The 12,073-nt window shown below is 37.9% G+C and overlaps 1 protein-coding gene across 8 annotated transcripts in view; it reads right to left on the minus strand.

The window, feature by feature from the left end:
* Positions 1 to 12,073, minus strand: part of ACTN2 (actinin alpha 2) — a 68,241-nt gene that overhangs the window by 23,661 nt on the left and 32,507 nt on the right. For 3 of the 8 annotated variants that reach the window (XM_048297563.1, XM_048297560.1, XM_048297556.1), the window contains exons 6-11: positions 10,451 to 10,529; positions 7,520 to 7,601; positions 5,328 to 5,413; positions 2,589 to 2,681; positions 1,371 to 1,601; positions 90 to 237 (exon numbers count right to left, since the gene is read on the minus strand). In XM_048297563.1, coding sequence (XP_048153520.1) covers positions 90 to 237; positions 1,371 to 1,601; positions 2,589 to 2,681; positions 5,328 to 5,413; positions 7,520 to 7,601; positions 10,451 to 10,529 — 719 coding nt within the window. Of the gene's footprint in view, positions 1 to 89; positions 238 to 1,370; positions 1,602 to 2,588; positions 2,682 to 4,123; positions 4,210 to 5,327; positions 5,414 to 7,519; positions 7,602 to 8,730; positions 8,810 to 10,450; positions 10,530 to 12,073 lie in introns of all 8 variants that reach the window. The other 5 variants (XM_048297562.1, XM_048297559.1, XM_048297555.1 and 2 more) reach the window with 2 other exon arrangements.

A 12,073-nucleotide genomic window follows, 5' to 3' on the forward strand; every position in this document is an offset into this window, starting at 1 on the left:
AGTGAGTTCATGGCTGGCAAATACTCAGCACTGACAGTTCAACTTTGAACATTAAAATACTAAAAATGTTAAAAGGCATCTCTCCTCACCATATGCCCACTGTTCATGAGTGGAAGCCTTCTGCCTAAATTTCTCAGCCAAGTGTTCAAGTCTTTCCAGTCGTCGTATTTCATTCAGCAGCCACTCTTCATAGCCTTTCTCAGCTTGCTCAAGTCTCTGCCAAGCGCCGGCAATATCCTGTGAAGAGAATACACGGGAGAGATGGATGAAACTATAACCTCTTTTTATCTAAATTTACAGATTTTTGATTCCTTCACAATTTGGCTTCAAAAAGAGAAGTTTTTATGTTCAGATTTTGTAAAATCACAGAATCCGAGAAAATGTTGTGAGGCAGTTGTCTTTTAGTGCAGACACCTGCTTCTCATAGTGTGTTGCATTCAGATGGGGTCACAAAATGAGCCCCTATAGAAATGGTTTTTGAGCATGGTTATGTGTCCAATGTCTTCACAATATGTTGCTTTTACCTCCATTTTACAATGTGTGTGTTCTTTTATGATATACCTATCTGTTATCAAAATGAAAGTGCTTTGCTTTCACAAGTTGACAATAGCAAAGTAATTCGTATCAAGAGGATTTGGTGCGTATTTTACCTGGAACACAAATTCATTTCACCTTCTGTAGTACACAAAGTTTTGTGAGCTTCCTTGCAAACTCAGAGACGTGAGTGGGAAGCTGAAGTAACAGGGCCCTTATTTCCTGCATACGGGGAGCGGACAATGGCCCTTTTCAGACGGAGCAATTTTTTTTTGTTTATGAAATCTGAGAAACCAAAACACAATGATAGAGTAGAGTACAGAAACAGGTTTGCTATATTCAATGGGAAATGTTTTGACCCACAGTCAAGTCACAGTACTTATCAGCAGATGAGGATTCTTGGTACTGACTATTCTTATCTTCATAGACATAAGAAAAAAAGCAGAATTGAAAAATGCAGAAACATGTATTGAGCATTGTCTGTTTGTTTAAGTTTGATGACTAAAAGGTCAATGAAACCACTGAGTTTTGCTTAAATAAACAATCATTGGCCTCACTGATACAGGAGTATTGATAACACTGCCAAAGGAAGCTCTGTATCGTCTTGCATCTCCAGATAACTTGCTTTTGTGAAAGCCTTCAAAGAGGCAGGAGCATGCTTATTAGAAAGCAAGATTTAGAATGAAAGGGAATATGTAAAAAGCGTTTGGTGTTGAAAAAGTGCAGCAAACTGATGTTTCTGAAGATGACTTAGAATTGCCCTTCAATCCTTCATGTTGACATTTTTGGAAGATCATTGATGAAGCAAACAGAATATTGATGCCTCCTTTACTTACTGAAACCATTTTCCCCTCTGATGGCATGAAAGCTGGCCGATTGCTGATTCTCAGTTTTGTCTGCAGGGTGTTGAAATTGATCTCCAACTGACATTTCTCTTGGACTTTGGGAGGCTTGTGTTTGCGGCGGTAGTCCCGGAAATCCTCTAATTTCTTCTGCATAGCCTGCATTGTTTTTTCTGGGGTCCTGTTTTCCAGCCAAGGAATTGTCCGGCGAATCCATTCTAAAAGCTTTCAAACCAACATAAACAAGTCAAATCAAGACAATGGAAAAACAATGAAGAAAAGGCTATCTTGAACATACAAATCTTAATTTTGTTCCATTTTAATATTATTCACTTCAGTTGGTACTGATGCCTTAATGGCAAGTAAACACAAGATATTCAAAGTTGAACAATACTTTTATAGCAAATTTGCACAGATATTCTAGGTATTTCTAGAAATACCCTGGTTTTCAGAAAGATTAAGACACATGTAAGGTGTCTCTAATTACTCAAAATCTGAGTTACCCAATATCATCTACCCCTTTCAAAAGTATTGGTCTTGGGTTTTTCAGGTAGTCATAGTTATGGGATCAGGACAGAAACAGCCTCAAGTCATATAAAAATCTTCACTTGGAAGGCCATTAGTGCAAATTTAGATACAGAAAGTAGTGCTGTGACCTCAGTATGTTTTTGCAGGTTATGCATAAAAGATAACAAAGCTCTCACTTGTGCACTGTATATCTGTAGTCCTGCTCAGCAGATTTGCCATTAAACAAGAAAGGACAGGAGGAATACCTTCATCTGTACATTCATCTGCTGTCCGTGCTCACAGATGAATTGTGAACAACCTGACAGACCCTCTCCAGGTGTGCTTTGCAGTACAAAAAGCCAATGGGCTTGCTTGGAGTGACAGGATCTGTATGTTCCGCATGTGGTCAAGGATGGCTGTCTTCCAAGATTAGAGAGACAGGAAGCTTGGTCTTGGGGCAGACAGATGACACTTTTGGGCACGTTAACAAGACTGCCTGACTTGCTGAAGGTCACACAGGAAGTCTGTGGCAAAGGAATCACCTAAAACTTGATATCCTGGGCACCTGGGCTTTGTAACCTGCCACTGTGAGATTTACCCTTCCAGTGTCTCCACTTTCCTGTCTTGAAGAGAGTGCATGAATCTTTCATCTTTCAATATTTCACGGACGTAATTGTCACCACATTACACATAGAGCATCCTTACCTCACTTGCTAGTCTCTCATACTCTTCCATCAACCTCTCATTTTCCTGATTCACAGCAAGCACCTTACAGATCCGGTTAGCTGCAGTCTCAGCCTGTAAGACACAGCAAATAAACAGGACATATTCATAAACACATTCTGAGAAAGGTATAGGCTTGGAGAAAGAGAGAGAATGTGGCTGCTGCAAATAAAAGATCACATTCTTTTATAGTTGTTGATTTATGCTCCTAGATTGCTTAGATACTCATTTTCCCTCCTTCTGCAGCCATAGATTCCAAAGGCCTGAATGAGGCATGGATCAGCACAGAGGTCCCTTTGTTGTACAATGAAGCCTTACTATATAGTTGTCTAATAAATCTTTTCTTTTTAAAGACAACTTAGGCAAGTCTTAAAGATATCCTATTAGGTTATTTTTTAAAATCACATCCAAAAAGTATTAGATTTGTTAGCCACACTGGAAAGACACCACATGTGATGCAGGAGTCTCAGACCACTCTATATCTGCATATCATATGTACATACACCCTTGAGAACAAGTGCAGCTCAACCACTGACAGCAAATCTTCTCATGCCTCCTGACAAATTTATATGCGAAGGCACTGTGTAGCTCTGCCATATTTAAAATTTACTAGTTTGATATCACAGAGCAATACTTTCACACAAATATGACTCTGATGATCTAATCAAATAAATATTCATGTAGACTCCTGTGTTAAAGAGTATTTGGAATTCCCCTTTTGCACAAATAGCAAAACCTTCATACCCAGAAGTGAGAGAGTGCAACAGTGTAGTTGTGCTGTGGTAAGGTATAGGAGACCTAGCCAACAGGAAGGGAAATTCAGTCCTGAGGATGAAGGGAAAATATCAACTACTTTAAAGGTTCTTTATTTTTTTTAACATAAGTTTGGTTATGTCCATTTGTAGGCTAGAAATGTATGAAGCAGAAGAGTGGGAAATGCCACATTTATAAGTGACAATCTCACCGAAAACAGCTCTGCTGCTGTTATTCATGTCTTTTATACTAGCACTTTCATCCACAAATAATTCTGTTGGCTTCAGTGGGAACCAGGCACAAATACTGTGTTGGATGTCTTCTGTGCCCTTCTGTGTCTTTAGGCATCTTTGAAAATCTAGCCCTAAATTACTACTCAGCATAAGTAAGTCTCCATCTCCAAAAGTCAAACGTTCTATTATGCAGTAAAACACATAAGATGTTGTAGCAACAAGCAACAACTCCACTTAACAATATCTTCAAACACATTTTTTCTGAAACAGTCCTTAAAATTTCCAAATAAAGACCCAAAATTAGAAGCAAAATCTCTATTTGAATTAAAGAAGTTAATTTGTTACACATTTAACTAAAACAGGTTTGAGAGTTGGTTAAAAACGAATATTAGTGCTCAAGTAATACTTGCAAATGTTAATTAAAACCACATAGTACTAAATTAGTTGTTTGGGGTTTTTTTAAATAAGCTAGTGGAAATGTGAAACAACCAATCAAAAACACAGCAACCTGAAGGGACAGTTGATTAATACCTGCTCTGCTCCAGCAAAAGCATGGTAGAAGCAGGACACATATGTCATGATAGCTCTCTCATCAGGTTTGGGAGTGTTCACAATATCTACAAGAGGGGGGAGAAGTTAAAATAAAACAGGAAAAAAAGGAATCGAGGAGTAGAAAATAGGAGGAATAAATAAATGCATAACTTCATGTCCTTCTTACTGTTTTCTTATCCATAGCTCTGTATTCTAGAAGCTCTACAAAGCTGTAATAAATTTAATGTTAGATTGAGGGGTGCTGATGGAATATAAAATACATTAAAAATCCAGTATAAGCTCATACAAAGAGGAGGATTTTTTTTAATAAGCTCGATCCTGCAGTATTGCCACAGGGAGAGTAACCTTAACAAGACTGACTGCTTAAGAACTGACACATGTATGTCTGGTGACTTGGATTGTGGGGGTTTTGACTAAGACACAGGAAAGGCAGACTACATTTCGATCTGGGGAGATGTTCACTGGAAGTTGCACCTGGATTAGTTACAACCTTAGCATTATATATCAGTATTCCTTATATTACCAGTACCTGAAGTATGCCCAACTCCAAACCGCCTTGCTTTTTAGAATTTTCCTTCTTTTCTTTATGACATGATTCCAGAGCTTGTCTGAGATGTCTATATATGTTTCTGTGTCTGTTTTGCATAGTAGCATCATGTTGCTGTTTGTACTTACCATTAAGCATTTAACATTTTAAAAACAATCCTGAAAACATAAGAGAAGGGTTTATTTTCTGAGCATGTTATAATGATTTTGACATCTGTAGCAGAAATAATATCCAGCAGAGAGAAGAAAGATGGCATTCTACTATTGAAATTTTTTTTCACTCTGCGTATTTTCACCTTGCATTTTTAATGGTGCTTCAAATGAATTCACACAATATCATTTAAAGGGAATATCATCCTCTATCCCATTCAGTAACCAGCTATCAAAAACCTACTGGATATTATTAGTAAATATGCAGAAAGATGAGACAGGAAGATTTGTTTCTATGGAACAAATGGATGGACTACTACTGGCTCTACTAAAACAGTGGCTCACAGAGAAAAGAGGCGACAGGAAATGAGCTCAGCTCTAAGATGCTGTTCTAGTAACTAGTGAGGAAAAGATCAGAAAAGGAAAAATTGCTGAAAGAAACAAGAGAGAAGGTGAAGGATGAGATCTGATCCATCTACAATCTCACCTTCTGAGCACCAGCAAATGCATGGTAGTAACAGGAAACATAAGTCATAATGGCTCTTTCATCAGGTCTGGCAGTGTTTACTACATCTGTGTGGAGAGAAGAGGGTTAACTGCTCAGAAATTCTCACAAGATACTTTCATCTGATTATGCTAATGGTGTCACCTCAGTGCTGTAAGGATTCCAGATAAATACACCATTACTCAGGTTGCATCTGTTTACTGATATGAGTGCAAAGCCACCTAAGCTTTAGGAATCAGCAAACAAAAAATATACAACTCTTCCTAAAATGGCAAAACATCTAAAGGCTGAGACTGTACAGAAGGGTATTGCTACCTTCTGGTTTGTGGAAACTTCCAAGCAGATGGCATGGCTGGCAGATCTACTGGGTTCAGCTTCGCTGCCACTCCAAAGCAACTTCATCTGAATCACTGCAATTATTGCAGAGCTAAACACAGCCACTGACAGTCACAGACTAGAACTGCACATAGTATCAGCACAGGGTCCCTGTGGCTGACAGGGTACTGGCATATATTGGAAACCTGTACAACTCCTGCAGTCCAGAAATACATTTTGTGCTAAGAAAAGCTTGGATAGTAGCAGTTCTGCAATCCCAGTGCCAGCCCATCTTTTTAGTTAACAGCATATATCACGGGAGGGTTTTGCTTGGCTGGCTAAAAATAGCTTTGTCCCTGCCATGGCAGGAAAGAATGAAAATATAAAGTGGGTGCAATCAAGGTATGCATCCATGGGTAAAAATGGACCTTTTCAATACTTAACAGAGAAAGACAGAAAAAGGTGTTTTTACAGCAGTTGTGGCTGAGTAATGAATGACTATAGTGCAAGCTGCAAGGATTCCTGTCAATGTAGGGAATGAGAAGATACTAACTTGAAAAGACCCAGGAACGAGGGGACAATTTCTAACATTAACAGTGAGATTTCTAGGTTCAGGACCAATATATTTACTGATTTTGCATCTACTTTATGTAGCTGTGAACGAAGCTTTGCAAAGTTTCCATGGAGAGCACAGTGGAAGTAAAGAAAGTAAAAAGTGACCATGAACACTTAGAAGGTATTAGAAGAAATATAATTTCATTATCTCCTCCCCTGCCAAGAGGAGAATAGTAAGATAAGGAATAGAATGTGCAGAAAATCTGGCAAGGAAAATAAAAGGTTTCTTACACTGAGGATGAAGAGAAGAGAAAAAAAAATGTAGAAAGCAGAATGATAGTAAAAGCTGCTCAATGGCAAGGAGACAGCACTTCTCTGTTTATTCCTTGCACAGTATTTCAGAGCAAAGTAATTAAGTGGTGCTTGAAAGGGGAATTGCAGTTCAAAAGATGAAAACAATTAGTTTTAAAGCATGAAAGTGAAACTACTCTTCAATGAAGAGGTTACAACCTGGATTTTCCAAATTATCCTGTCTAACTTTCCGAATGAAGACTTCAAGAGCAGCAGGTGTAGTCAGTTTGAGTGCTCTGGATAATTCTCATGTTATCACTGCTCTACTGACAAGCCACCAGAGCTGAGTCTCCATTCTTGGAGAAGAATGCTTTAAACTGATGTAGGAAAATTCCAATAGTTTTGGTAGCATTTTTTGCCCAGAGTACAAAAATTTGGTTATCTTGAAGAAGTTCAGGAAACGCTCAAGACAACTTGAGACAAAAATTATTTGTTGAAAGTATCACTACAAAGAGTTTAGAACTAAAATAAACAAAAAAAAAATGCTTCCCTCAACCAAGCTCTCTTTCAGAGGAGGCATGTGTTAGTATATTTTGAAAGTTTTGTACTTCTATTTCTATTTTTGACCCCTCACTTAAACATTTAAAAAACTGAATATGCTTTAAGCTGCTAACAGTTATATTTCCCGTATTAAATTTTACTTATTAAAGGCAAGGACTAACTTCCAATTCTTCATTTTACCTCAATTAACACAGTGGGGCCATGTGCTGAGGTTAAGGTCCAAAGTACTATAATAAAGGCAAACATTAACGAACAATAAATAATGAAGCAAAAAGCAAGTGAAAATATCCAATGCATGGGGAAAAGAATGAAAATATTTTTTGAAAATGAAGCAGGTTGCTACATTATGATTTGTATGGAAGGAATACTGAAAATCTTCTAGGAAAAAAAAATGAAATTTTACTGTGTCCTGCTTATGACCAACACAAACTTCAATAAGGTGTAACTCTCACCTTCTGCATCCAGCATCTTCGGGATATCCAAATGCTTTTCAGCAATTTCCATGGCAAGGTTGATGTTCCCTATGGGGTCATCCTGCATTAAAGAAAAAGAATATCATGAGTCAAAGATAGAAGTTTTTCCTTGAAGCAAGACTAGAGGAGGTACACTAAAATTTAGCTTCTGTTTTTCCAGACTGTAAACTGGAGTCATAACTATTGTTCTTCAAAAAACAGAGTCTAGGTAGATTAACTTTTGGTCCATCTGCTGCTATGTTTTCAAAAGAAAACCTTAATAAGCTATTATCTACCACTAGAACTCTGCTGGAAATACATTCTGGAGGTGAACACAAATAACATATGCAGTGTACGCTCAATTCTGAGCTAACTCTGAATGAAGTACAGCAGCAATATAGACACTAAATGCCACTGGACCAGCAGGCTAAACAAGACTGCTTGTTTTATGCCCACTACACAGTATGTCACAGGGATATGACTTCTCCTGAGTTCCCTTCTGGTTAGGTGCATGCATGAGAAGAAGTAAGCACAGACAGAATTGTTCTCCAGAGGGAGCAAAGCTTGCCAGGTTGGGCTTGGAAATAAAAGTCCGTAATGCCTCTATAAGCTGAATTTTAGGGTTACGGAAATTCAAGCACTTCCTCTGGTTTTGAGATTTTGGTTTTTGAAGGAAAGAGAAAGGAAGCAGTGAGAACAGTTCAGACAGAGAGCACACATTTTGTGTCTTACATTACAGGCAGCTGTTTCTGACAATGAAAGAGTGTGTCAGATTAGGGCTGCCATTAAGGCAGCCTTCCCATATCAGCTTGGAGGGAAACCATGCTATGTGAAATGGCAGTTCATGCCATTAATGCTGTTATTATTTTGACATAGTCACAAACTGCTAACTGGTCCTAGCCACTCTGAACAATGCCCATGTCTATAGAGAGAGATTGGGAAAATAAGATGCAGAAAAGCAAAGTAAAAAAGACAGTAAATCTAACTGAGACCTATTGACTAGGTTAAAGCACTTTGCTTATGAATGAGTGATGAGCACCTCCTATTTGTGTGCTTGCTACTAAGTGCAGGAGTAAATAGTGCTCCACTGGTAAAGGATTGCTTTAAAATCATAGCAGCCTCTGAATAATTGGAGATTTCCATCACCCATCCTTTTAAACAAAACTACAAGCCACAGTAACTAAAAATATCTGCTACAGCTAAAGAAATACCTCATCTAACTTGGCATAGTCAAGGAGATCAGGCCTGTGTCTATGGATAAGGGCGTTGAAAGCAAGGCCATCTTTCCAGCTACAAGTTCACACAAAACACATTAGTGAGAAAAGGAAAGGACAGCATGCAGGAGATAAGAAACAAGACACCAAGACAGCTGTTAATGTAACCAAAATGAAGAGTCAATCAAACACAGCCAGAAAAGCAAGATCTATTTTAGGATTTTTTTTCTGCATGTGCTTTACGTGCAACAGCTCAGCCTCAGTTTGAAACCTGACCTGTTGTTATTTTGGAAACCTCTAAGAGGGAAATAGTAACATTGAAGAGACCTGCTTATGTTCTGTTCCCTTTTCTCAGCACTCATCTATGGGATGGTTATACTGTGATGTTCTTTAGTACCACGTACCACTATTCAAAGCACAAATTCAATCAAACTCACTTCTGTTCCCGCCATGCATAATAAGCACATGTGCACAGAGACAGGTAGCTTAGTCATTCCATTACTCTGTTTATCTGTAGGAAAGGTTGTATATAGAATTGAAGAACAAGCTCGTATTGATGGCTAATATTTTGCCCATTGGTTCAGATCTGAAGTTATCTTAACAGCTGCCTAAATTAAAATCTTACATGTTCAATACCAAGTTCACTTAATTTTCATCACTGCACACTTCAGGGACCCTGGCATAAATTGAACATATATATAAAATGCAGACTAAGTTTTAAAATAGTTTCAGTTCATTCATTTATCTTTTCCTTCACCAAGGACTTTCTAATAACAGTTGATTCCACTAGTAAACTAATTTGCAATGAAAGGGCATGGAATGGAAAAATACAGTTGATGTTTTACCAGTCTCTCTCATCAGTGCAAAGTTGCACACAACAGATGAAAACTATGATTAAGATTTCTGTTGCACTGGTGTTTACATGAGATCTCAAGAAGCATTCATTCCAAAGAGGAGAAAACAGCATGTGTGTATTGAGACCTAACATGAAACAACAACATTCTACTTCTTTCTAGATTTTTTTTCTTCAGTAACGATACCAAGAAATTCTGACATTACTGCTCATTCCTCATTCCTCCCTCTCAAACCAAAGTATCATTTAGAAAACATGCATTTTGCCATAAGTAGCACATGGTAATAAAATAGTTTTGTAATCCCCATGAGGTACTACCTAAGGAAGTTAGATTATCGGTTTTGTTTCCACTTGTCTGAAGTATAGATAGAACTATAATCTGAGAATCACAGAATACTTTATGAATAGGTAAGACTAGTAACTTACTGTGTATTCCTAATTAGCAAGGGTAGTGTTTGTTCTAAGGAATTTTAGGATTAATTGTCATGTCATTGTTTACTGGTCTGCAATCTGCAGTCATTTACACCAGATAAAAACAGGATGGACATTACTATCAGCAGAAAATGGCTAATTCCAATGTATTTAACATCCATATTGGGCAGTGTAAAGACTTCATCAACCGCCAGCATCTGAGGACTAGATTATTTGCAATTAAATGCTCAAGTCATTAATGGGAAGGAGAGGACACAGGACAGTCAGAAGGTCCTCTCCCTCGTGTCATTGAGATTTTTTTGGGAAGGACTTTAGAAAGTCAGTCAGAATTAGTATGCACTCCTCAGCCTGTCTTTTAGAAAACATGCTAAGCAAACCAGAAGCCAGCCAAATCACTGCAGGACAGCATGCTGTACCACCCAGACTGATGACCTTATTTAGCTTGGAGTAGTCAATAAGATCAGGTCGGTGTCTGTGGATAAGTGCACATAATCCAAGGCCATCTTTCCAGCTTTACAACAAAAAAATAAAATGGAAAAAAATTAGTTAACAAAGTCATGGCATTTTACAGTTTGATCCTTGCTCAAGGCTTAAAATAAAGCAGGAATTCTGTCAAATGCTGACATTTAGGTCCTGTCAATGCTCTCTGAGCTGTTGTTACTCTACTCCTTTAACTATAGTACATATCTTACTCTACAGTCCATACACAATTAAGGACTCCATATACTTTCTAGGAAATGTACACTTCGTGCAACAGTCCCTGATTTCAACTGCTTAATTCATGCAGTGTTCTAGGACAGCTCAAGTACACATTCATCCATGAAAGTGCATCATCTCCCATTACACTCACAGCGTATTTCAAAAAATCAAAGGAGAGCAAACCTGCAATTACTTGAATTTGATGAAGCAATTGGCTTTTCCTCTGTTATTTCTGAGAATTTTACTGGCACAACCATGTGCTTAGAGAAGTAAGAAATCATAAATCAGCTCAGTTTATTTAAAACACTTCACATATATGACAGCTTTGATCTGAGCTCTTACTCTTCATCCTGACTTCAGTCCTCCTACCTTTTGTGGCCAGAACAGGAAATGAATGGAGCTACAAATAACATATTTTTGGAAAGATTATGAGAGGTTCCTTTCAGCCAGAAGCAGTTATTCTGAAAGATACTATATGTAAACCCTTTAAGCAATCACAGGGACTGAGGGTTTGAGGTCTTGTCCTGGGTAGTAATTGTGTGACCCTAACATGTTAAGACTGTCAAAATCCCTACTACTGAGATGTCTGGGTAGGTCCTTCAAATAACAGAACCATCTCCAAAAAAATGTAACACAACCAAGCGGAATATACCTACACTGCATAATATAAAATCATCTAGAATGTAAAACCGAATCAAACTGAGCACCAAACAAACAATTTATTTTTTTCCCAAAAGGTGTAAACTGAAAAGATCTGGACAGCCCCCAGCAAAGTAGTACTATAAGAGCCAATCCACCCAAACATAAATCAAGGTACTTCCATTCAAGATGTTTTCCCCATATCATGTATCAGACCAGTATATGTACATATATACACTAAGATTCTGACACTGTAACTTACAGTATACCATTGATCCATATAAAGTTCTACTAAATATACCTTTGCACATTCTAGGAAAGTAACACCAAATTTCAGATCTCTGAAAGACAATACAGAAGACTATAAATCAAACAAATTTTTCTTATCTTGGAATGCATATATGACCTGTATCTTCTCTGTCACTAAATGTGCTTTAGGTGCTACCTTAAGAATTAATTCAAAACACTAATATAGAGCTCTTGTTTTAAATACTAGAAGGGTCTCAGGGAAGGGAAGACCACATGGTTAAACAGTGCAAATGGCAAATCATGTAGTTTAATGAGGTAGGCCAGTGGCACAGCTTCAGGAACTAGCCCAGTGAAAGCCCCAAACCAGGCAGTCTGTATATGGCTTGGAATTCCCATTCTAGCTCTTAATGAAAACACAGAAACACAAGGCTGGAGCTTCACTAAATTTTCCAACTTAGGTTATGATCC

The sequence above is a fragment of the Corvus hawaiiensis genome, chromosome 3 (assembly GCF_020740725.1).
Source record: "Corvus hawaiiensis isolate bCorHaw1 chromosome 3, bCorHaw1.pri.cur, whole genome shotgun sequence".
In the NCBI taxonomy this organism is placed as follows: domain Eukaryota; kingdom Metazoa; phylum Chordata; class Aves; order Passeriformes; family Corvidae; genus Corvus; species Corvus hawaiiensis.